Here is a 27,157-nt window from a genome sequence, read left to right as displayed (position 1 = left end):
TTTTATTCCCCAGGTGTTAGAGAAAGGGGAGAAGCTAAATAGTGTTGGGCTAGTGACTCATTGGACAGACTCGGAGAGACATAGGGGCCCACCTGTCGCAGCAGGTACTTGGTAGGCCATATATGTACTGGGCTGCTCTGGTGTGACCCGTCGGAAGGAGAAGCCCCAAACGACATCCCAAAACCCAAAGAAATACCATTAACAGGTTTAATGACAGTAGAGTCCATCATAGCAGGAAGGAACCAATTGGTGGGGACCGCCCGAGCAGAGAGAGATATCAGGGTATGGCAATGCATCGCAACCCCGCCCCGCTAATCATGATCAATCTATTCAGATCTTGGCACAATACCTCATGGGGGGTTCATCATCAGGTTTGCTCTCGCCAGTGTGGTAGTGCAGCACTTCAGACCTCTTTGTCAAGGGCTGCCGGGACAGTGTCATTCGAGCTGTAGGCCTCGTCTTGCTGTGTGGCGATCCTTATTAGGGTTTTTGTTTCCTGTTGGGGTCCTTTAAGAATCTTGGTCCTTGGGGTCCAGGCCGAAAATCTTACAATTCTCCATCAGGAAACTTAGCTGGTGTATCTTGCTGTCTAGCTGAAAGACAAGATGAAATGGGTGGCCCCAAGAGTAAGCAGTACCATTAGAGCATAGGTGATTGGTGACGGGATGAAACTCCTTTCGTTTCTGCAAAGAGGTAGCTGAACGATCCCGGAACAGCTGTTGCGAATGTCTGCGAAATTGTAGTTTCTGTTCCGTTCTAGCAGCCTTGAGTATCGCTTCTTTCTCTCTGAAGTTGTGAACGTAGACCAGGATGTCTGCTGGCAGACAGGGAGGTGCCCTGGACGAGCCATCCTGGTGGCACCAGTCTATGTTGATGTTGTTCGGCGTGGCGTCACCCAGAATGCTACTGAATAGGACCTGGACATAGCCCTCGAGGTCCTTGCCCTCCGCGCCCGAAGGGACTCCCTGGATGCGGACGTTGTTTTTTCAGGACCTGTTTTCTAGGTCTTCGGCATGGGCCTGCAAGTCAATTTGTTGATCCTGGAGTTGGATGATTTCCTACTGGAGGGCTTCTATTTCTTCATCTCTAGCCGCAGCTCCCTCCTCAAGGGCCGCCACTCTTTCCCCTACTTCGTCAATGTCTTGGCGCGCTTCTTTTAGCTCCAGGGCTAGGTCCTTTTTCACTGTCTGCAGGTCCTCGTGCAGCGTAGCAAACAGAGACTCCAGAAACTCATGGGTAACTGAGCCCTCGGCTCCGTCTCCCCCGCAGGGGTGCTTCGATTCACCCGTCGCCATCTTCTCCTGTAGGGCATCCCCAGTGCCTTTTAGCAGCAAATCGTGGACTGAGCGATCTTTCTTTGTTTTTTGATGTGACCATCACTCTGCTGGTGCGGGGTCAAGGAGCCATTTGGTAAGTGACGTGGAACAGTAAGCACAGGCCGCAGCGAGAGTAGATCAGCGCCACACACCCTCCCCCCTTGACGGGCACCACTTCTGTGGGGATCAGGCCACAAGTTTGTCTCTGTTCCAGGGACCAACAGCCCCACCTAAGGAGTGACCGGGTTGCTGCATTTGGCACAATATACCCCAGGGTTGTCCACGGGGTCGCGAGCTGTTGAAGATATCGGTGAATGAAAGGCTGCCAAGTTGCAGAGGTTAGGGTTCTTCTGAATGCCACACTGCTAGATTAATTGTGACTCACTGTCAGGCACCTCGGCCACACTGGAACTCGAGGTTGCTCTGAGAGCCCACCTCCGCTCTATGGCGGGACAACCGAGGCCCCAGTTTGCAGATGTTCCTGTGGCGCATGGTTCAGGCTGATGGAGGTAGCTAAAGGGGGCCTGGGCCCAGCGACTCGAAACTTCTGTTGAGTGTGAGGCCCAGCACCGGCACGTCCGCTGTGTGCTGGAGCACCAGCGAGAGCTTACCCAGTCACTCCATGGCGTGTGCAGGCCAAGTCTGCCAAAGCGTCTAGCCACCTCCGCATGCTTTATATGTTGTGCTGCTGTCTCGGGCCCCCGCCACAAACCTCTGGGGGCTTCAGTCCCAAGCCGGTCCGAATGCAGAAAGGGTGCTCCTTGTGGGCGCCTCCAGCTTTTTTCCCAGTAGCTGCTGAGTGTAGCAATGTTAGTGGTATGGGGAGGCCGCGCTTCGTGGCCCATTGGGATGTCTCTGGGTCTGGCCTGTGTACGGGTCGCTGGTAGGGCACCTCCTGAAATCCCTAATTCCGTGCATTCCTGGAGAGGGAGCGGGCGGCCTAAGGAGTGCAGGTCGCTGCACTTACTTCATTCCGCCGCTGCTCCTCCATCTCCTATCCGCACCTCACTGCCACCCGGCAGAACATGTGAGGAGAGGCAGCCCTCCGGGAAATCCCCGGGGTGCCCAGATCAGCTCCAGCAGAGGACTCGATTTCTCCTTTCGATGGGCCGATGAGCCCCATGACACAGCCCCCGCCTCGCAGACACTTGTCCCGGCATGCTGTGGCGGGCTCCATGGGACGACACGGCCCGTGTTGGGGGGCAGGCCTCGATCCAGTGTGCCTCCTCACTATTCCTCCGGGCGCTCCGATAGGGACTCTGGGGCGGTCGTCTTTGGCTTCTGAGCCTAGCGTTACTCCCCAGTGGATTTTGGTGGACGTGGGATGCTTTTGGTGTTGCTGTAGGCCAGGCGGGGACTGAGCTCCAGCGAGACACGTCCGCTAACGCCGCCATCTTGGCCACATTCCTAAAAGCATTTTTTAAGTGAGTCAGGAGGAACCGAAGCGAGTGGAAGTAACACAGGGGCATTGACTGACAGGGGGACACAGAAGCAACACGGGGATGGTGGGGAGAACACAAGAAACAAAGGGAGGGCCTCAGAGGCAAAAGGAATGACAGTGGGACATGGAAGCAACATGGGCAAAGGTTGGTGGGCAGATTCAACATGGGGAAGCATAATAGGGTGGAGGGTGGCGAGAAGCATACAGGGACAGGAAGCAGCATAAGGAGGAAGAGAAGCTGGAAACACACATGCAGTCTAAGTGCTTACGCAAAAAGAAAAAGGTTGTTCCCTAACATCAAGCACAGACACCAGGCAAACAGTGCACATGGTAAAGAGGCTATGCTCCATGACAGAGACAAACACAAGGTTGAGAAGATGGTACCCAAATATGAAGCAGGCAAATGAGTGACAAAGGAAGCCAACCAATGGTAAGCATGGGTGGGCTCCAAGCAGCTCTATCTTCATGGTAAGCCACAATGCACCTAGCAACAGACAGCGCGTGTGCTATCTATTAGAATCAATCTAAAAAAAGAACCTGCAAGAGTGAGGTAATGAGACAGCAAGTGTAGGATGGAGTCACGACTATGCAACCCTGGTCTTCCGGACAGCACAGATGGCAGACTCCTAAGAAAAGCTTTAGGCCCCTGCACTTATTATTTTGTTTGGTTATTTATTTTCATATATTAAATACTGCTTAGAGCATTCTTTTTTCAGTTTTCACCATTTTCCTGTCAGTTTTGTACTGCCAGCCAGATCTGCTGCCTTGTTCCTTACCTTGTAGCTTCACAGGTCTTCTTCTTTCCTTGTAGTGAGGAGCTTTTTGGTACTGGTGAAACTAGGAGAACTCCCTGCACCAAGTGCACATATACAGCACAGTGATCCTATGCACGCCGTTAGGCTCTCTACTCTTACCAGTATCACCAGCCAGCTCATGTCGGGGTTCTGGGGCCCCTGTGTCTGATTCAAGCTGTCTTTTCAAACGGAACATTTGGCTGTTTGACAGTTTTATAATGTGGGGTTTTCAATTTGTTGGGCTGGACTCGATGGAGTTTAACCAGCGGTGTGAGGTTAAACCATGAGAGGGAACTCAATCTCAAGGGGGAAACTCTGTTCCCCTTTCCCACCCTGGTGCCCTACAACTCCATCTCCAGTATCCAAGGCAGCTGCTAGAGCCTTTACTTAGTATGAATGAATGAATGAATGAAATTATATTTGTATAGCGCATAGCTACCCTGAGGCCTCCTAGCGCTTGGCAGAGCGGAGAGAAAGAGCGAGGGGGCTTACACTAGAGTGCTGAGAGGAAGAGGTGGGTCTTAAGCAATTTCCGGAATGTCAGCAGATCAGGTTCTCCCCGAAGAATGGGAGGTAGGGTGTTCCAGAGGTTGGAAGCATTTAGAGAGAACGAACGTCCACCCCATCTAGATCTTCGGACTTTTAGTGGAGTAGCAAGGAAAGCCGAACTAGAACGGAGGGTTCTAGAGGGATGATAGGGGGTGATCAAGGACTGAAGAATGGGGGGACCAGATTTCCACAGGGCTTTGTGAGCCAGGCATAAGGCCTTGAAAGGAACCCTGGCTCGTATGGGCAGCCAGTGGAGGAGCCTCAGGGCGGGTCTAGCTGCATGTCTACGGGGGATCTGGAGCAGTTGGCGCGCCGCACAGTTTTGGATGACCTGGAGTCTTTGAAGAGTGGACTGGGGGGCGCCTAGATATAGTGCATTCCCGTAGTCCAAGCAGGACAAAATCAAGGCCTGCACCATGATTCTCCTAGCTTGGAAAGGCAGCAAAGGAAGAATTTTCCTAAGTATCTGCATTAGGCCAAAGCATGTGGCCGAAAGCTTGGTGGCTTGATGGTTAAAGCAAAGAGAATTGTCGAGCCACATGCCAAGGCTTTTAATCTGTGGCTTAGGAATGGGCATGGGACCAAGACAAGGGGGCCAAGTGAGTGATGAGGGGGGTGATGAATTTTTACCCAGGAACATAAGTTCCGTCTTATCCCCGTTTGATTTGAGATGGGAATGGTTCATCCAGTGGGCGACCGCCTCTAAACAAAGACCCAGCGTGCTGGAAGAGCCCTCAGGGTGATTCAATGCCACCACCAATTGGGTGTCGTCCGCATAGGTAATGATTTTTATACCATAAGGGACGACTATCTCAGCGAGCGGGGCCATATAGGCATTAAAAAGTGTGGGGCTTAAGGAAGAGCCCTGAGGAACCCCACAGCTGAGAGGCCAACGGTTAGATGACGTGGACCCTTCGAAAACTTGGAACAAGCGGTCTTTGAGGAAGGACTGGAACCAAGTGAAAGCCCCATTTCTCACACCCAGGTTTACCAGACGTTCCAGCAGGATGTCATGGTTAACAGTGTCGAAGGCTGCACTGAGGTTCCTGTGTCCAGCTGGCCATTCCGCGAAGCATCTTCTTGCTGCCCACACCAGTGCTGCCTACCTTGTTGCGCTGCAGTCCCCCGCCGCCGCCATCTCCATCAGCGGCCGCAGTGTGGGGACAGGGTCGGACTACACTCCCCAGCATCCAGTGCGCCACCGGACCCGCTGACGCTGTGTTCGCGCCACGAGGCGCTTAAAAGAGCGCCGTTGCCTCGATGGAGCGGGTTCCTGTGTCCAGCTGGCCATTCCGCGAAGCATCTTCTTGCTGCCCACACCAGTGCTGCCTACCTTGTTGCGCTGCAGTCCCCCGCCATCTCCATCAGCAGCCGCAGTGTGGGGACAGGGTCGGACTACACTCCCCAGCATCCAGTGCGCCACCGGACCCGCTGACGCTGTGTTCGCGCCACGAGGCGCTTAAAAGAGCGCCGTTGCTTCGACGGAGCGGGTTCCTGTGTCCAGCTGGCCATTCCGCGAAGCATCTTCTTGCTGCCCACACCAGTGCTGCCTACCTTGTTGCGCTGCAGTCCCCCACCGCCGCCATCTCCATCAGCGGCTGCAGTGTGGGGACACGGTCGGACTACACTCCCCAGCATCCAGTGCGCCACCGGACCCGCTGACGCTGTGTTCGCGCCACGAGGCGCTCAAAAGAGCGCCGTTGCCTCGACGGAGGGGGTTCCTGTGTCCAGCTGGCCATTCCGCGAAGCATCTTCTTGCTGCCCACACCAGTGCTGCCTACCTTGTTGCGCTGCAGTCCCCCGCCGCCGCCATCTCCATCAGCGGCCGCAGTGTGGGGACAGGGTCGGACTACACTCCCCAGCATCCAGTGCGCCACCGGACCCGCTGACGCTGAGTTCGCGCCACGAGGCGCTTAAAAGAGCGCCGTTGCCTCCGCGTCGCGGGACGCGCGCGGGCGGCGCCGGGCTGAGCCCGGGCAGAGGGCGGGCCGTCTGTGGCCGTCAGGGGCCAGAGGAGGCCGGGTCGGGCCACCCCCCCTGCGTCGTTTCACTGATGTACTGTTAATAATTATCCTGACCGGTCACTGGAAACCATTCACAGTCGGACTGCCCTACTCGGACCAGCTGAAGACATCAGACGGTATTGTGCACATTAACTCCTTTTCATAGCTCATTAACATGAAACCACGTAAAAGTACAGTGGGCACTTTAGATGCGTATCTACTGAGAGCTGAATCCCTACTCATTCAGGAAATACAATCTACCGAAAAAAGACTCTCAATAGAACCATCACTAAGATCAATCAGACTTTCTGACGCTTCCAGCCCACCCTCACCGACTAGATCTCCCATCAGGACAATGGCCACTATGGACCCCCCAGTCCATCTCCCCCCTACGTCACCGGGCCCAAAAGGAATACTGCAGAAAGTCACCTCTCCACAACCAAAAGGACCCTTAACTCGGGGGAAAGCTAACATTAAACCAAGCACTGGGAGGGGGGCGCACAGAAAAGGCCAATCTGTTAAACCTGGGAGGACACTAACCCATTTAACTACTCATGATATAGGCACTCAAACAGATGAACTAATCCCACTCTCCCACGCTCGATTAGATACCCTCGAAGAAATGATTAAGATGACAGCACAAAATAGTATGAAGGAAATTCAAACAGCTGTTAGCCATGACATATAAGAAAAACTGAGCGAAATGATATCTCTACTCTCCTCGGTTTTTGAGGACAAATTTGCCCAACTTACGAAAACCTTACTCGATGGCAGAACACAATCACACCTTTCAAACACCGTGTTTGCATTAAGTCAATCCAACCCCCAGCAAGCACGAAACCCATCTTTACCAACAGAACACCCAAATAATTCTACTGCAATTACTTCCACCACTGTATCAACAGCAAGACCGCCGAGCAAACAGGGCACACAGGGAGTTATCACACCACACATAGCAATGGAACAATCCGTGACACCTCGCACAATTTTAAATCATGAGAGCAGGGTAGACTTGACTACCACCATAATTCCAAACAAAGAAAGTTTACATCTACCGCCAGCTGCCCGACCATATGTCTTGGTCCTAACAAATGTCCCGCCCCTACAAAAAGATCCCAAAGAAACATGGGTCTCATTAAGGAACAAGGTTGCCAACTGGCTCACTAACAACACCTATTTCCACTCCAGGCATATAAATCAGATCCTGATGGTGAGAAGAGTGGGCTGGATAGGGGACCTTAATAAAAATATCCCTGGAGACTGTATAGTCATAAATTTCAGGTCTCCAGGTCTAGTTCGCTCCCTTCTTAGGATCAATAGGGGAACAATACACGAAACCACTAAGATCAATCTGGTGCCACTTGACTTTTTCTATCGTATCGAGCAAACTAAACCCCACAGAGGGAATGGGTCCATCCTCACTCAAAACAGGTACGAACAACTCTCCACGTTAGATGAGGTGGAATGACAGCTGATACCATCGGATATCCCCATTCCCCCAATCTCCACTTTGCCCCGTCCTACATCAAACGAGCATTCTAGCTTACATCCTGACACAAATAAGACCTCGATCATATCTCCCCTTACTTACCCATTACCAACAGCTCAACCGGGGACCCTCAAACCCCGACCACACCAGTGCTCCTGAAAACATCTCGTTCCAAACAGCTAGATCCTGTAGGGTGGACGTCAACACTCCCACAGAGTACACCCTTGTGGGCAAACAAATTACATCCAGGACCCCTAACAGAAGTATCGGAGAAAGCTCCGTTCTAACCATAACATTTTGGAACATTTCGGGCCTTCTCTCAAAGATCCAGAATGAAGAATGGATCAAATTTATGAAAACAACCGAAATAATTGCTCTCCAGGAGACATGGGTAACCACCCCTATCCATATAAATGGTTTCAAGACTTTTTTTAGTCCAACACTCCCCTCAATATCTGGTAGAGCAAAGGGAGGATTAGCCATCTACGTCTCAAACTCAATATCCACCCTGGAAGCCTACCCCCTTAAAAACGAATCACAGTATCAGATCCTACGAGTTACCATAAACAGAATGCCACCAATCCTAATAGTTAACATCTATAATACCCTTACTGATTCCAGCTTTATGGAGGTTATAAAAGAAATTCGTGAATTCTTACAAAAACAACTCACTCAAAGGAAAGGAAATTACCCTATAATAATCTGGGGGGGGGGATTTTAATTTGACACAATGTAAAAGTACCTTAAACGGAAACTGTGGCTATACGGACCATCAACAAAATTATATCCCCTACTTCGTGCACTCACACAAGGGCTCAATCCTGAATGAGACTATGATCCTTTTGCAATTAGCATTTGCAAACGAACACACTGTACCTCTAACTCCCTTTGCTCCAACTTTCAACGGCAGAGGTCTATCTTCCTGCATTGACTATATTCTAGTGGGGAATATTCGCCCAAAACAGATCCTCGATGTCATTACACACGATTGTGTTTTTAGTGACCATTTTCCACTATCCGTTGCCATTCAAATTACCGCAATGCGAGCAAAAGCTCAAACAACACTTCATGACGATTTCCTTTCCATGTCCCGCTTAAACGGCTATGCACTTAAATGGTCAAACATCGACCCCGCAGAAATTCTAAAAATTGTCATCACCACAGCCCGTCCAGCCTTTGAAGTCTGTCTAACAGAAACTTCATCCCCCGCCGAGATAGTGACCAACTATGAAGAAATAATCTCAGCGGTAAGAAACGCCCTGACAGTGCACCCCAGGGGAAAAAAATCGACAAAGGACAAACCTAAGTTCAGATGGTTTAACCCAGCATGTTCCAAAGCCTATAAACACCTTAAAAGATCTCTAAAAAAAATCCCCAGAAACACGCTCGAGGTTCAAATGGCCAGGCAAACTTACAATAAAACAACAGCATCCAGAAAAAAGGAACTAAAAGAGGTACACTGGACTGCATTACATAATAGTTGCCTAAGTAATGACTCGGTCACTTTCTGGGAGATTGTAAATTCCCCTTTCCTGACGGGCACAAAAGGCAGTGGAACGCTTGAGTCGACCATCTCTGAACAAGAATGGGTCACCCACTTCTCAAAAATATTTTCAGCTCCAACAGATCAATCCCCACAGACATTAATCTTATCACCGGCCAAAACTAACCTTGCAGCGATGAATTTCAATCTTGCCGAGGTGGAGCAGGCCCTGAATGGTAGTAGATCAGGAAAGGCCCCAGGACCAGACTTGGTTCCCATGGACCTCTACAAATCAAACACCGACCTCTGGGCCTCCCTGCTACTAAACGTTCTAGTGGCCCTGGGACAAGTAGGACTGCCAACATCCTGGTCAGACTCGATTTTAGTCCCTATTTTTAAAAAAGGAAATAGGAACTGCCCTACGTGCTACAGACCTATATCCCTACTGGACTCTTTTGGTAAAGCAGTAGGTAGAATTCTTTTAGTACAACTACAAACCTGGGCAGAGACAAATAATATTTTATCTGACATCCAGTTCGGTTTCAGAGAAGGAAGAGGCACCACAGAACAGGTTCTTAACCTCACTCTCCTGAGAGGGAAGTATGTCCATGCAAAGGGTGGCAGCCTTTACATGGCATACCTTGACCTATCGGCAGCCTTCGACTGCGTAGACCATAACAAGCTCTGGGCCATAATGACTAAATTGGGAACTGATATAAACCTAGTCAATTACATCAGAGAAATCTACTTGAATACCACCACAAGAGTTAGATTTGGTACAGGGGGCCAGCTTACGTCATCTTTTGGTGTTGAACGGGGAGTCAGGCAAGGCTGTGTCCTGGTGCCTTTTCTTTTTAATATTTATACCAACGGTTTAGAAGCAGCTCTGCTAAAAGGTAGCCAGGACCACCCACATATCCAACTGCGCCCAATCCCCGCCCTTCTCTATGCGGACGACGCAGTCATAATAGCCCGTACCCCTCTGGAACTACAAAGGACCTTGGACAGATACACAAATTTTATGCACACATTGGGCTTAAACATCAACGCCAAGAAAACCTTTACAATGACTTCAGGTAAACAACTGCGAAAAAGGAAAAATATCTACTCAAGTGACTCTAAAATAGAACACGCTACTACCTATCCCTATCTGGGAGTCATAATAGACAAATCCACCTGGAATAGTGCCGTAGAGAATAGAAACTCACAATTCCTAAAAGCCACAACGGCACTGAGAGTGTTTGCTCGGAGACTGGGAAAAAGAGCATCCAAAGAAATGCTAGACATTTACAACTCAAAATGTCTTAGCGTGGCGATTTACGGGGCAGGGATATGGGGTAGCGCACGAGTCACCTCAATTCAAAAAACAGAGAACTCCTTCCTGAATTTTTTGCTGGCAGCTCCGCGATCCACCTCAACTTTTAACATTCACAGCGAACTGGGCCTCCCATTTATCACAGACGTAATACGAATGCAGCCAATTCTCTTATGGCATCGCATCTGGTCTACACCGGAACTAAAATTCACACAGACACTCATTTTAGATTGTATGAAACTGGAGTACGGATCACGCATTACCTGGCTCACTTATGTTAAAAACTTTCTTACTGACTTAGGACTCGAACACTTTTGTACCAATCCCATAAATACTAAACAAATCTCCAGAAAGAAAATACGTGACATATGCTCAACCCACCTAATAGACCTACGTCTGGCACTTGAATCAAACAAAACTACCGTGCAACCGTTTCTCCACATCCAGACAACAGATCAAATAGAGCCCTATCTGAACTCCGCCTTAACCAACTACGAGAAATTCTTACTGACCAGATTGCGCTTGAATATATTCCACCGCTTAATCACATTCCCTGTGACAAACGATTGGTCAGCCCAATTGGCTCTATGCCCCTGTGATGACTCCTCCGTCCAGTCGACCCTGCACACAATCATGTTTTGTAGATTTTATACCGAGGCAAGAAAGCTACACCTGATTCCTATTTTGAAGCATCTGGGCCTAACCCAATGTAGACCAGCTTTTATGACTCTTCAATTGTTAGAAACAGAAATGTTGGCAACTAACATGGCGAAGTTCCTAAAATTTTGCGTGCGACATAGGGCAAATCTCTAAACGAAATTTCACTCAGACGGCCCCTCGAGTCACATAACCATACCCTACGATGAACTGGGATTAGCCCCCCTTGCACCCTAAACCTGCAATTGGGGGTTTTTGTTTTTCGAGCACCGTCTGTACATTTTTATATTTTTAATGTTTTAAAATTTGTAAGGAATTGTGATGAATTATTTTATATGTATATTTGTATGTGCTTTTATGGTATGCAATTTCCTTACCGAATAAAGCTTTTCATTCATTCAGTGTCGAAGGCTGCACTGAGGTCTAATAGGATGATGGCTGCCGAGCCACCTTGGTCCAGAAGTCTTCTAGCTTCTTCAGTAACTGCAAGCAAGGCCGTCTCTGTTCCCAGCTGAGGACGAAACCCTGTTTGAGACACATGAAGCAGACCGTTGGTTTCCAAGTAATTGGTTAGGGTGGAGTTGATATGTTTTTCGATTAGCTTGCTCAGCCAAGGAAGAAGAGAGATGGGGCTGTAATTGGCCAAGTTAGAATGATCCAGATTGGGCTTTTGTAGGAGGGCTCTAACTTGAGCACATTTCCATACCATCGGTACTGTGCCCGACGTGATGGAGGAATTTAGGGTGTCTTGAAAGACAGGGCCAATTATGTTAAAAACATGTGAGAGGTGTTGAGGAGGAGCGGGGTCGGTGGGAGAGCCAGAGATTACTATGCACATAAGAGTGCCCAAGGATTTGGCATTGAGTAGAGGGAACTCTCCTAGAGAGCTCTTGATATTGGCCATTGTACAAGGAGCTGTGGGATCGGGCCTGTAAGGGGAGAATGGCAGACAAATCAGACTAATTTTGTTGTAGAAATGTTCGGTTAAATCATTGCAGCGCTGTGGGGCTTCCTCCTCTCTGGGGAGTTCCTGTGGTAGGGAAGTTAGAGATTTAGCAATATGGAAAATCATAAATCTCTATATTCAATTTTCCTAGCTTCATCATAGTTCTGCCTCCATCTCCTTTCCCGTTGTCTACATGTCTGTTTAAGTTTCCTTAGTTGAGGGGTAAACCAAGGGGAGGTTTTTGTCCTGGCCTTTTTGAGCGATGATATTTTTGGGACTAGCACATCCAGAGAGTTAACAATCCAAGAGTTGAAATTACTGTTGGCCAACTCTGGATTAGAAGTGACAGAAGGTCTGGTTGTACTGAGAGCCTCTGTCCATTGGCTGACAGATAGGTTGGACCATTTCCTCTCAAGGGTCAAAGTGGACTTGGTTAGAGGTTTAGGACCCCAGGTCTCCCAAAACAGGGGGACTAACGAATGGTCTGTCCAAGGAAGAGGGATGGGGGCCCCAACCGAGAGCTTCTGGTCATTACTGAAGACTGGGTCAAGAAGGTGACCTTTATCGTGGGTTGGGGCAAAACCTTTCTGCTTAATTTGAAGCGCAGATAGGCAAGAGGAGAGCTCAGTGGCCAGTTGGTTTGAAGGATCATCCAGGTGAATGTTGAGATCACCAAGGATTGAGAAGTTTGCTGAAGACACAGCTAGATCTGCCACAAATATGGGGAGAGAGATGAGGAATTGGCCGATTGGTCCAGGAGGACGATAAATCAATAGACCTAAGAAGGTGCGAGTGGATGAGATTTCAAGGGAAAAATGCATACTTTCGCAGTCGGGTGGGCCAACCAAGGAGGAGCGGCAGCTGATATTGTCTTTGTAAATTATAGCTAGTCCCCCACCTCTTACGGTCTTGCGATCGGCTCTTTGTATAAGGTAGCCAGAGGGGAGGGTTTGAATGATGACGGGATCGGATCCCTCGTGAAGCCAGGTTTCGGTAAGAAAGAGAACGTCTGGTTTAAGGACATCTAGCAGGAGATTGATTTCCGCCGAATGTTTAGAGAGGGAGCGGCAGTTCAATAGGAGAAATTTCTGTGGAGGACCAGGAGCGGGGGTCTCCTTCCAGCAAGGCGGAAAGCTAAAGCTACACAGAGGGAATCTAGAGGGGGTGAGAGCAATATCCATAGAGTGCAGACAGTTGGTATTGAGATCTCCTTTTAGGGCCATAAGTGACTGAGTGCTGTAACGAAGAATAATGGGGGAAGTGGCAGGGATCGTGGCCCCTGGTCCCGGACGGGTGCAGACGGGCTTGCCTTTGGCGTGCCGCCGGCGCGCCAGCTGCGCGCGTCCGCTGCGCGAATGATTAGGCATCTGTTTATGTAGCCAGGCAGCGCGAGAGTTCGAGCTGTACCTGACCCGGAAGTAGCCAGCCCACGAGTGACTCCACGCAGCCCTCCGCTCAACGGCACTTGCCGAGTCGGACCGGGGCTAAGGAGCACTCGGGGAGGAAGAATCAAGCAGTGAAGGTGTGCAAAACGCAAGTATACAAGCAGCAGCGTAAGTTAAAAGATGTACACGATAGGAGGTCACAATGCAATTCAATTTCAGTATTAAAAGTTTTAAGATAGGTTTAAAATATTCAAATACCATCTAGGCAGCTAGCGACAAAACCTCTTGCTCAGGCTCTGCGCGCGTCAGTATATTTCCCTGCTTTTAACATACAAGGCTGCAACCTGGTCTTCCATACTTACATTTTATTACAAAACTAATTTATAGATTTGGGTTCCTGAGATATGACTGTGCTTTGTAGAGCTTGTGTAATAACAATCGGGAGGCCACCTATTCTTGAGGATAGATCTGGAACAAAAATGGCATTTGATGACCGTGTGTGTGTGTGCGTGCGTGCGTGCATGTGTGTGAGAGAGACACTTACTTGTCTGTCTGCAACTTCAGGAGCATGATGTACGTAAGAAAATAAAAATTGTCTTTTTTGAAGAATGACATTTCAGAGACCCTTAATTAGAAGGTTATTGTAATTTAATCCTCTGAATGACACTGATGCCCCAGTGGTTGGATTAAGCTCAGTTCCTATCTCCAGCGCTTCCCTTCACCAGCAGGCATCGCCTTCTAGACTCCTGGTGTGCCAGATGATCCGTACGTAACCAGGTAGTAAAAGAACGAGCAGTCTCTCATACGCTGTGTTTTCTCTTGCAGGAAAGAAACTCTCCGACCTGGAGCGCGTCACTTCTCTTAAAGTTTATAACTGGTTCGCCAACAGAAGAAAGGAGATCAAAAGGAGAGCTAATATTGGTAATGTATTGGAGCGTGTAACAATATGTGTCTCTGATGTATGGAGTAGCTTGGGTAAGAAGCACACACCCAGAAGGGAAGAGGGAACAGGTTGAACAATGAGGCTAACCTGAGCAAATGGGGTCTTTGTGTTTTTGTATAGTGCCCCAAGTCCAGGGTAGATTGGTCATGCAGATCTGTTTCTGAAACAAGGTATGGTGAGGATTTTTGAATAATGGCTAAGTGTGTGTTTGATGTGACCTAGAGAGAGAGAGATAGTTCTATAAATGAACAACTGCAGTATGGAAAGCCCAGTGTCTCTGGGTAGGTGATGTGAATTCTGGCAAAGCAGTTGACAACAGTCAACCGGGACACATGGTGCACTCAGGTGTGCGCTTGGTGTGGGATTCGTTTTGCGAATGGAAGAGCGCCTTTACCTTTAGCTAGGGTAGCTGCTCCATTTGAGGCGTCCCTACGACTGATATGGAAAACTGGTGATGAAGGGTTTAATTTAACAAAACAGAGATATCAGTTTTAATAGCACTTGATTGCGATCATATCTGAAGATGTCCCGCTTTTCACCCCTTGGCACCTCTTGCCCCTGCAGCTCTGCCCCACCCTCCCTGTGGGCCTTACCCTCCTCCTCATTGTGACCCCAGTCCCTGTTGCTGTATTCCCTCATCTTTTGTTGTACTGCCCACTGTAATCCTCCACCAGGCAGCGAGCTCTCTGTTGTTTTATAGGTAGGTTTGCCATCTGTGCTCCACTACTATACATACTTACCTGATCGACCTTCAAACATATATTCGGAGGAGCTGTAAATGGGCATACTTGTACAGTGCTCACAACGAAAATTCAAATTAGTTGCATGCCGACTCATTTCTACTCTGCTGTAGTAGGCTCTTTTATTCGGAGTCTCTGGCAGGACTGGAATGCCCTGAAAGCTGACATCTTGTGGTCACTGAGCGCGTCCACTGCCCACTGCTTGTCAGGGAGCGGTCAAATCTGGCTATTCTTGGGGCTGATGTCACTTGGTCCTTTGTCTTTTATTTGCCATTAGTAATCAGGAGATGGTTTAGGCCTTAATCCATTTTATTAATCTCTTTACACTGTGTTCTTGGGCTACAAAGTTGGAGTCATTTCTCTGTCTGTTGGAAGAACGTGATTTTCTTTATTTGAGGATCCCTTATTTTACTTTTTGTCTCCAACACTTGATGCTCCTCTAGGCCTGTTTAGATCTCCGCTTCTACAGCTTTTATAGCGATCCATTCCAGAATGTTCTGTAGTGGTACTGATAGATTCCTCTGCCCTCCCTCGGCATCAGAGGGGCATACACGTGGAAAGCAGGATTGTTGTGTGGAGTCTGCAAAACGAGAAGCAAATAACTTTAAGGGATTAGATATAAGTCACACTCGAGTGACTGCTTGGGTGTTAAGAGTAGACATTAGGAATGGGTATTGTGTGAAACGCTCTACTCCACGACTAGCAGAACTATAATCTGGAAATAGTTTACTAAGAAAACCATGACTACGAAGTCTGGGAGGGGAAATTGTTGGGGGGAGGGGGGCAGTGAGCTCACAAGTGCCTGAAGGAAGAATAAAAGGAGTAGTGGTTGCCATATTAATCAACAGATTTATTATGGAAATGTTTTTTGTTAACGGGGTATTTAATTTCACATAGAACCATATGATTGTGTTTGTACTCATTGTTTGAGATGCATAGAATTGGAATTCCTTAAGTGCAAGTTGTCCATCTAACCTAAATACCTGTTACCTTGTCAAGACGATTGATACATATTTATAGCCGAGTCTTTTAGAGCAACATGTTGTGTATGAGATGGTTAGTGAGTTGGGAAAGTGTTTTCTTGATCTCTAGTTACCTCTGCCCGTGTGACACTTCTGCAAACACGTTCCCAAGTTGGCAAGCCTTGAAATGTCTGCTGAAGTGTCTTCACTTACAGGCAGCCAATCAGATCTCTGGATCACATTTTTGAAGCCCAAAGCATTAGCTGATACATATGTATAAATATTTTTTTCTTCCGCTGTTCAGTCAATACAGAATCCAGCAACCTGTCCTTTTTTGGGGTTGATCGTTCAAGTGGTTTAGCTGAAACCTCATCTAGAGTCTCTTTTGAGCTCCTCAAGCCCTTGTCCAACACTTCCAGGCTATAGAACACCCCTCCCCTATGTTAAAAGGAATTCAGAAATATGCTTTCAGTGAATATATAAGACTAAGTCATAGATAAAAAGTTGCTATAACCCTGTCATAACTCTGTAAAATTAACCTCAATGTAGTAATTATGTAGCTGTGGTTAAGTTGGAGTACTCTTCAGATCCGGCATCGCGCTTGCTCTAATTGGTGGCTATGATGGGCTGTTTCTCTTGCTATACCTAGAATGGGGTAGTAGATGGCCCTTTTTCTCTTCTCACTGCTTGGGCTCCAAAGCCCATGAACCCCCAGGTTTTGTTCCAGAGTTAGCTGGTTTCGAAGAAGGACTAAGGGTGTGATGAACCAAGGACGTGATGAAAGAAAGCCATTTTCTCACTCCTTAGGTGTTGAAACGCCTACAAGCGCCCAGAGAATTGTACAGTAGTGAGCTGGTTAGTACTAGTGAGTACATTCAGATGCCTAAGTCTGTGCATTTAACATAAGGTATAAGACCTGGGTGTTCGACTAGCCTCCTCTCCTACTCACCCTAGGCAGACTTAACCCTTACTCCTGCTACAGCACCAGGATGCCATCGCAGGTAGTAGCATGCTCTAAACATATGCATAACATTATCCATGTGCCTTTCCTGAGCCCGGCACCAGGTTACTTCTCCGCAATCCTACTGGGGATCTAAATAAGATGGTTACAAGGCTGCTGCATGTTAGCGCCCTCCTACGCTACTCAGACCTGCCACCCCCTTTAGGAACCGAGCCTACAAGTACGGAGTCAACGACGGCGAATGAGTTTAAGGCGTGTGGTGATGCAGGTTCAGTTTCTGGGTCTTCTGTTAGACACTTCTTCCTTCATTTCTGAAGAACTATACTGACATGCCGTCCTAACAGTACGACACATTTATTCATAATTCAAGTTCGTTTTCCAATTATATAATGGTTTAACGTGTAATAACGTGAATTAAGCCTTAAACAGTAAAGCCCATGGTTGCTTTTGCAGGATTTCAATAGGCAAACCCTTGTTTTGTTGGCAGCCTTCACGTCTACAGTGGCTTTCCCATGGGATGCATACACTTGGGTATACTCTTGCGGCTGCTGTTTCTGCAGCGTAATGTTGTCAAAATATGTGTTTTATCACTAACAGCAAAATCAGTGTAATGTATCAGAAATGTTATAAGTATCTAAGCTGTTTTTTTAAATTTGAAATGAATAATTTGTACAGAGTAGGGCTTCGATTGTTTGGTAATGATTGTAAGTCTCTTTATTTGGACTAATAAGAAATTTAGGGCCTCATGTGTACAGCCCTTTTCCAATATCAAATATTGTGATTCGCCAAAATTACACAGTTTGCAATCGCAGAAGGGTTTTCTTTTATGCATAAAAGCCATTTTACGAATTGCAATATTCTTCCCAACTTGTAAAACGACTTTTGCCCTCCATTTCGGACCGCAAATAGGATGGAACGTGAAAGACTCCCCGCCTCCATTTTCATTTCTGAAATGAATGAATCAGCGGTTTGTGTCTGTAACTGCGGTCTCAGGCCATTGGTGATTTACAAACCCCTGAGCTGGGCTGATAACTGATTTGCACAGGGGGAGGGGGTTCCCATAGGACTCCTTGTTTTTTGTGAATCATGTTGGCAGCCTCAGTACCACGTGAAGTTTTTCTTTATAAACATTTTTCAGGTTTAGAATGTAATCCATAGGGAGGGTGGTCTGCTGGCCCTCGCAGGCCACCATCTCTGTGATTGCAGCCAATCACAGGGGGTTGCTAATTCCGACTTGCCTAATAATTTTATTAATTAGCCTTCATTCTGCGACCCCCTGCGATTCGATGTTTTGTGAACCGGCCTATTACTACATAAGTTGGTTCGCAACACACTGTTTCATTCACAAAAAGTCGATCCACAATTCGACCACTTTTTGCAAATGCAATAATAATACATGAGGCACTCAATTCATAAACTTGAATTGTGGATGATATAGAACTCTAGTTTTAGTCTGACATCTGGGTTCTTATATGTGTTCATTTGCAGGTTTCTGACTCTTTTATGGCAGTGTGGGAATTACTTTGGAGACTTGCAAGATTTTATTTCATCCCAGTGCCGATTAGGAGACCAGCAATTATTCAACAGTTTGTTAAACCTTTGATATATTGGAATCTTGGATTGCTACAGACTTACTGTTTTAATATATATATATTTTTTTTGTGGAAACCTCTTTGTCTTTAAGGGAAGGAAGCAGACACCAACAATCAGGTCCACCCCGAATTTTACCGTAGTGTTGAGAAAATTATGCAGTAAGAAAAAGCGAATTATGTGATGTAATGCGACACATTTTGTGGCAGCATTACTTAATTATTTTTTTGTTTCTACGTGTTAACACTGTCTGGGCAAGATTTGATCTCATTAGCACAATTTTAACTCAGAAATTGAGCAATCAGCAACTGAAAAGCAATGCATTAACTTTTGCAAAAGGCCTTACACTGCAGGGCAACATATGTGGCAGTATTTTTAGTAACTTTTGCTACTTTTGAGCAAGAAACATTTATTTTGTTAATATATGCAGATTATGCAGCAGACTGTGCATTATGTGGCAAATTCAATTAAGCCATAAGTATGCAGAAAATTCTGTGGCTGCAGAGTCTCACAATTTCAGTGGCCTTGCCGAACGCATTGACACCGAGCAAACACTCAGAATGTGGTATTGAGTGAGTTACTGAAATTTGTGTATATTCTTATTTATCGGTGACTTAGGCATTACCGTAGTACACTCATATCCAGTCGTGCGCAAATGCACACAATTTGTACCATATCTAGGTGCAACATACCACGTAGTACACCTCTTATGTTTGCACCTAATTTTTCCCCCCCAATCTAGCTGTGCTTCATGAGGCGAGCGCCATACAATTAGTCCATTAAAACAGCAGTGTTGCTTTTTTGGTGGAATAAAAAATAGGGCATAGAAGGAGACAAGTAGCACAGAGCCACTGCACAAATCGTGTATAAGCGTTTGTGCACGTTTATGTTTGCATGTGCTTGCTCAATAAAACCAGATCCTTTAGCTTTGTCAGTGCTTGTTATTGTGTTTGATGTCTCTAGATTTTCCATTTCCATCTCCAGTTTAGCATAGGTAGAGAGTGCTAAGTCAGGATTTCGAATGGAATCAAGAAGTGATCTGACCAATCCAATTCGAGAGGGTTTGAGATGTGCAAGTCATTTCTTTATGAAAATCTAGTTTATGGGTCAACGATGTAGGGTATATATCCACCTCAAAAGTTTGAGATGCCTACAAAGCAGTTGTATGTGATAAATTGATCTTTATCAGGGCTGGTCATAACCAGAATTGTACTTCAGTGAAAGATCAACTAGAAGAGGACATCAAAGAAAAAGTACGGCAAAGGAGCACAGACATGTTAATGGCCATGAGAGATCTTATGTCGTTGAAGGGGCTGTTTTAACTGCTGCCTACTGAAAAGTGGGAAAGCGCTCTCCTGCGCCCTGAGCAGAGATTTTATAAAAGAGCCAACAAAGCTGATGAATTATTAGTGACTAGACTCAGGATGGCCAAAACTTAGACCAGGATACCTTATATAAGGGCTGATAAATGTGATCTTACAACTTCCAAGCGGATTACACAGCAGGCCTTCTCTTCTTTCTTCTACTGCCTCTCTGTGAGGGAGGAGGTTGATAGCAAGGTACTCAGTGCCTTCTTTGGCAATAATGACGTTCTTGTCCTGTCTCTGCAGGCTAGTAACGTACTGGAGTAGCAGATAACTGAAGAAATTGTCCTAAAGGTGCTTAGAAAGCTGCAACCTAGTGAGGCTTTGGAACAGGATGATTTCAATAGTGCCTTTTACAAAACATTTTCTACTCCAATAGGATCCCCACGTAACAAAGATATGCAATTCCTTTTTTGAATCAGAAGAAGGTTTCACCTCTATCAGGAAGAGAGAGACATACAATGCATTGATTTTTCACTTGATATAGAACACTATAAGAACCAAAACAAATGTACCCTAATCATAATGGGAAATGTCGTTTTTAGGGCATGGATGGGTCTAAACTTCACAAATGGTGGGAATATTGAAAGATAAAACCATATTGAAATGAGATCCTGAGTTGTGCCAGTGATATGCTGAGCTACTCTATCCCTGCTGATCCTGCAATAACAACTCTAGGTTTGAGACCCCAGAGTATGTAAGTATGGCAAAGGCCAATGGCATACTAATGACCCATGTTACTGATAGTTAAACAAATATAGTGGCCTGCTGGAGAAACATGGACTCTCCTACTTCAGTAAACAGAGCAAGATGTTTATGGTAACGTAGAGTGCTTTTTCCAGTATTTTGCCAATGAATGGTAGGTGATTGATGGACCAGTAGTTGGCCAGGTCATCTGGATCTAATGTATGTTTCTTTTAGAGTGGGAGCATGTCTTGAGAGCTTCTGGGAAGATCCCTTGAGTGAGGGAGGCATTGATAATGGTGAGGAGAGGTGAAAGAATGTCCCCAGAGAGGGTTTTAATGATGGACGAGGGTAAGACATCATCCCTTGAACGAGAGTGCTTGGAGAATGATTGAGAGTTTAGAGAGATTGAAAGTTGTTTTGCAGATTCTGTATCGCCTCAATCCAATAATCCTGCTTCAGTTTGAAGTTATTGTTTTTTGGGGGAATAAATGAGAGATTTGTGCTGTGATCCTTAGAGTCATGCCCTCTGTGGGGCAAATGTTTGTGTGACAGAGGAGGTTGGCTGACAGAGGGAGGTTGTATCAAGGGATGATGGTTAAATTGAAGTCTGTTGGTTTAATCCATGATAGATATTGTTCAGTTTCAGCATTGGGGTTACTTTGTTCCAGAGTGTGCTCCAAACTATCTTGATTTATTCTGGTATTATGCTGTCTGATGTCATTCCCCTAAGGGAGAGGGAGGGGGGGGGGGAATTTACTATTTATGTGGGAAAATCACATTCAGTTACAAAGTCATCCTTGTTACAATATCAGCAGGAGAGTGGTATTACATTTGGATGCAATATTCACTCAGTACTGAGTACAAATCCAGTAGCCAAGATGTTATATTAGTGGTGTAAGTTGTGCATCACCAAGGCATCACATTTAGGACAATAATCACATTCAGGTACAGGTTCACGTTAAGGTGCATTTCATCCTGGGGCAATATCAGTAGGAGCACAAATCACATTTAGATGTAAAATCATCATTAGTGAAGCATCAACAGGAGTCTGAAACTCCATTCCAGTGCATAGATCCTTTGCTTCACACTCTGTGCACTGTAGTTTGGAAGCTATCTTTGGACAGACTGAGATATTCCTCTAGCCTCATCTAAAATGTTAATGATTTTTTCCACAAGCAACAGCTGAGAGGACTCACCCAAACAAACCTTTGGATGACGGTGACCCACCTACAGCCACTTTCTGTATGTGTTTGGTGTTGATGACACGTGCTCCCAGCACTCAGCTAAAGCTGTGCTTAGCCAGCTCTAATAAAAGGCTGGTGGTTATAGGTTGCTTCAGTAGGATACAAACCTGATACAGGCAGATCAAAATGCTGAAAGCAACTGTAACTGTTTTGAAAATCTATATAAAGACGGGCAGTCAAAGATTTTATGAAGCAGTGCACCTTATGATATTTGGCTTCCTTTAGCCATAGACATTGAGTTTATCTGCTTAGATTTTATGAAGCTGTGTTGAGGTAAACAGTCCACCTTATGATATTTGGCTTCCTTTAGCCATAGACATTGAGTTTATCTGCTTAGATTTTATGAAGCTGTGATGAGGTAAACAGTCCACCTTATGATATTTGGCTTCCTTTAGCCATAGACATTGAGTTTATCTGCTTAGATTTTATGAAGCTGTGATGAGGTAAACAGTCCACCTTATGATATTTGGCTTCCTTTAGCCATAGACATTGAGTTTATCTGCTTAGATTTTATGAAGCTGTGATGAGGTAAACAGTCCACCTTATGATATATAGCTTGCTTTAGCCATAGACATTGGGTTTATCGGCTTGCTCCAACAGCAGTCTTGTATCCCTCTTCAACTAGGGTTTGCAATATGTTTGTTAATTACTGAAGACTTATTTTGAAGATTTGAAACCTTTACATTACTGTGTCAGATAATTTAGGGACCTATTTGCTTTTTTCGAAGAAGCAGCAATCCTGGAGAGTCATGGGATCGATGTACAAAGCCCTGGTGGTCATTCCAACAGTGATGACGTGGATGGAAACGACTATTCTGAGCAGGTGAGGATCTAAACCTTCTTCTCACGAGTAACACTTGAATGTTAAGGTATACTCAGAGATTGACATGCTGTCCCAGTAGAATCTGGTCTGTGCTCCTGAACCCAGAACCATGAGTGAAGTGGTTTATTCAGAATTCTAAATACGCAGGGTTAACTATCAAACATGCCCTTCCCACAGACAAAGGGTCTATTTCTTTCATGTTTATTTTTTAAGAATATTTGCGGCTGTTAATAGTGTGTGAGAAGTTTGTGGAAACAGGTAAGAAACATTGCCCTCTTCGTTTGGGCTTTCTTTCTGCAGAGGGTGAAAGGAATCAATCACAGAAATGTGGGTAACAACATTTTGAAACGTAAGGAACTACTGTTTAGCTATTATAATTTAAAGCAAATTCTTTTTTAACTTAAGCAAGATTTTAAAACAAATACTAGATGCAAAATTCTATGTGAAATAATGCATTCAAGGCAGTTGTATTGTTAGCAATTTGTGCAATTTTTTTTAACATTGCTGGAGCTTATGGGGAAAAGGGAAATAATTTGCCCAGCGATACCTCTAGTAACTAAAAAGGAGATGTGTTTTATTACTGGTACTCTGTTAAAAAGACACTGTCAGGTAAGGCTTTGAAGTATTTATTCAGCTTAATAGATAAGCCACCAACTCCTGCTGCTAGGCCGCAGTTACTACAGAGGAAAACTGTCTCACAGAATGCAACCATGGAGACAGAATGTAACAGGCTCATGCAGTACAATTTTGAAAGATCACAACACATCCCCTTTACAGATGAAACAACAATAAGATAGAAAAGAACAAAATTACTAAAAAGAAACCATGTAGATAATTCATAACAATTATGCAAAAATCATTACAGAGCATTGTAAATAGAAATATAATCATACATCAAAAGAATAATGCATTTGGTGAACTAATGAGGACATTTCAAAATTCTCATACCTTTTTGGAAGACGATGTGTCCTAAGAGGGTGAGGTGAAGAGTCTCTAAAGGGAAGTGCATCAGGAGAAGGTGAAACATCTGGACATGATGGAAACATAGATTTATCACCATGAAACTTCACCAATCGAGACATACTCCACTTACCACCATTGTGTACAGAGACAACATTTTTGTATACAGCAACAATAACAAAAGGTCTCATGTAATCAGAGATACCTTTCTTGTGCCAGTGTGGTCTCTTAACCCAAACCCATTCTCCAATTGCCCATTTTACATCTTTAGTGGATTTCTTTTCATCAAACCTTTGTTTATACTAGTCTTGATACATTTTGATTTTATCCCTCGCCTCTTCTTCACACAAAATAGGACCTTCAATTGGAGGTAACCAATTTGGGTTGAGTTTAGAGGAAGCAACTCTGCCACGTAATATCTGAAATGGGGACCTCTGCAAAACACAATTAACAGAAGTACGATGAGCCCACCATGTGTCCCTCAAAATTCCTTTTAAAGCAAGTCTTGATACCACAGCTCTTTGCTCACATGTTTTGACAACTCTGTTCATGCGTTCTGCCAATCCATTGGCTTGAGGCGAATACAAGGCAGTTCTCTGATGAACTTTTCCATACTCATTCAAAAATTCAAGCATCTCTTGTGAAACAAATTGGAGCCCATTGTCAGTGACAATGTACTTTGGAACTCCTTAATTGGCAAACTCATCTTTAAGAAAATCAATTACTGTTCTCGTACTCACTGAACTGACACACCTGGTAGAGACCCATTTCGATGAATAATCCACTAAAAGAATTACAAATCTATCTCCAGGGCTTTATAGCTCAAAAGGACCCATCAGATCTAGGCCTAGTTTTACCCATGGTTCCTTGGGAACATCAACAGGAGAAAGTGGGGTATTGTTGACAATCCGAGATTTATCACAAGAGCTACACTCACTGCACTCCTTAACCACTTTCTCAACCTGTCCATCCATTCTTGGCCACCAATACCTTTCGCGTAAGCGAGACTTAGTAAGACCCTGTCCCAGGTGTCCTTCATGAGCTAGATTAATTAGCTTAGGTCTAAGTCCAACAGGGGGAATTACCCTTTCACCGCGCATGAGTTGCCCATATATATCTTTGGTAGCCAGAGACAGGCACTCTTTTATTCATTTTGAAAAACGTGCTGGTAACGACCTAGAAAGATCTATTGTTCCTCACTGGAATGATTCTTTTCCCAGAACATTAGAAACAACTCAGCGTAATTGCAACAATGCCACGAGGAGAGTGTTAAAAATTCACCGTCAGGTAAGGTTTTGAAGTATTTATTCTGCTTCTCTATCAAGCAGAATAAATACTTCAAAACCTTACCTGACGGTGTCTTTTTAACACTCTCCTTGTGGCATTGTTGCAATTACGCGGAGTTGTTTCTAATGTTCTGGGAAAAGAAACATTTCAGTGATAAACAATAGATCTTTCTAGGCCGTTACCAGCACGTTTTTACAAAATGAATAAAAGAGTGCCTGTCTCTGGCTACCAAAGATATATATTTATTGCAACACTGCTTTTAGATGAGGATATATTCCAGAATTCTAACTTGTAATCACTGAATGTAATGCTGATGCTTGTGCTTTGAATCTGGGGTAAAAAGTATCTGTAAAAGTTTCTGCAGTTTATATATGCGACTGAACTATGTTGTTCTGCTTGCAATTAACACCTAACTGCTGACGTTTACATCAGGTTATGGTTCTTTTCAAATTGACACAACATTGAGTTGCTAGCACTTAATCTTCCATTGACATTTGGTGGCCCTGTCCTTAATCCCAGCATAATTAGCAATTTCATGTCATATGTCTCTTGACCCACTATTGGGGTAAATAATTTCCTGTTGACTTCCTTCAGCATGTAAAAGTCCACTGGCTCATAATTTTCATGATCTGCTAGCAAATATGGCTGACAGCTTTGAAGAGCTCATTTAATAATCGTGCTCAAATCTTGCAAGTAGAGTTTGTGTGAGGACAGGAAGCCCCGAAAACAACTGGATGCTATAGTCTTCCTAACTATTCAGTAGCCACCTTGAGGATGATGATGATGTAATGTTTCTATAGATACTGGGGCCCAAGAATGCATCATTCTTTGAAATGTCCAGCTTGCCAGGGAGGAAATAATGTAGGCATTGTTCAGTTAACCGTCACATGGGAATAATTCTAGGCAAGGTGGAAAAAGCCCCAAACACAGTCAGTGCCATGTGGGAAGCTCTCAGGGGACTTGAGTGTTGTGGGGATAATCTGTCGATGTTTGTGGTCCAGAGGTAATCCATAAATATAGATCCTGTAGTGTATATAAACTGAATCCTAGAATATACAATGGTATTCCCCATGATGGAGTGAGTTGTAAAACATTTGAGTAAGTGATGTGAGGCTATGTTTATTTACTTGGTTGAATATAATGGGAAACATGCATTCTTATGGTATTATTTCCTTAATTAAACTCAATTTAGAAAACCTTAGTTTTGTAATACTGAATGGCAACTATACTTCCTTTGCAAAACATTATTTCCTCCACCCAAGCACGAAGTCCAATTTTCATCTTGTTGCTGACAATATGTGTATGTTCATCTTTTACTGTTTACAGCAACATAGAGGGACCCAAAGTAGTTTTGTGATCCTTTCTAGCTTATCTTGTATTTTCAGTGTTTTTAAAGATGCCAGTAAGGTGGTGAGTAGCTATTACCTGATGAGACGAAGTAGCTCTCGTTAACAACTGCCTCTGAATTGTCTTTCCTAAGTCTACAATAACCTCATCAATTGTATTTAGGTCATAAATTAATTTCTTTTTAGGTAACGCCTCTCAATGTAAAGAAAAAGGATTCAACATTTAACATCGAGAACAGCAATAGCAACAGTAATTTTTTGGTTACCTCTGGTCATATAATTATGGAGGGATAACAATGGAAAGCTGTAGAAAAACTTTACAACTCCTGGTTTATCTCAAAGTGTACCTTTGCAAATTTAAGATGTAGTTTGGCCTAATTTACTAATGTAATCAGATTAACAGTGATAAACTGTTCTAATATTCGTCACTCATAGACTGTCAACCACTGTAAAGTCACTGATTGGCTTTCTTTGCTTAATAAAATGGGGTTATCGTCCTTGGTACTCATATTCACAAGGCTAGTTCTTATCCAAATATCCTTAATCAAGCAATTTGGTATTAAAACTCCCATTTTATGCCAAATAAGGCTTCATTTTTCTACTGTCAAAGGAGTATTTTCAGATCTTGTAAAACCAAAAATCCATAGTTAAAATTCCGATCCCTGTTAGAGACAGAAAAATGATTGAGACTTACTTCTCCCCTCCTAGGCTACATTTAATCATAGTTCTTGGTAAAAAGGTGAAATTAAAATCCAGATCAAAATGCCACATGAGGTTTGACCAAGTGCCTTTTATCATCTAAAGTATGTTGAACTGCCTTTATATTTTTTGCAGCTAATGCCCAGGTTTCCTGGATGCAGTCTGTTTGTTTC

At 44.9% G+C, this 27,157-nt stretch overlaps 1 protein-coding gene across 12 annotated transcripts in view; it reads left to right on the top strand.

The window, feature by feature from the left end:
* Nucleotides 1-27,157, top strand: part of HMBOX1 (homeobox containing 1) — a 395,810-nt gene that overhangs the window by 334,335 nt on the left and 34,318 nt on the right. For 4 of the 12 annotated variants that reach the window (XM_085613049.1, XM_085613046.1, XM_085613052.1 and 1 more), the window contains 2 exons: nucleotides 14,204-14,299; nucleotides 22,601-22,692. In XM_085613049.1, the coding sequence (XP_085469175.1) occupies nucleotides 14,204-14,299; nucleotides 22,601-22,692 (188 nt within the window). Of the gene's footprint in view, nucleotides 1-14,203; nucleotides 14,300-22,597; nucleotides 22,693-27,157 lie in introns of all 12 variants that reach the window. The other 8 variants (XM_085613045.1, XM_085613051.1, XM_085613048.1 and 5 more) reach the window with 2 other exon arrangements.

Source organism: Triturus cristatus, chromosome 6 (assembly GCF_964204655.1).
Source record: "Triturus cristatus chromosome 6, aTriCri1.1, whole genome shotgun sequence".
NCBI classification, from domain to species: domain Eukaryota; kingdom Metazoa; phylum Chordata; class Amphibia; order Caudata; family Salamandridae; genus Triturus; species Triturus cristatus.
This window is presented reverse-complemented; position numbering and strand designations above follow the sequence as displayed.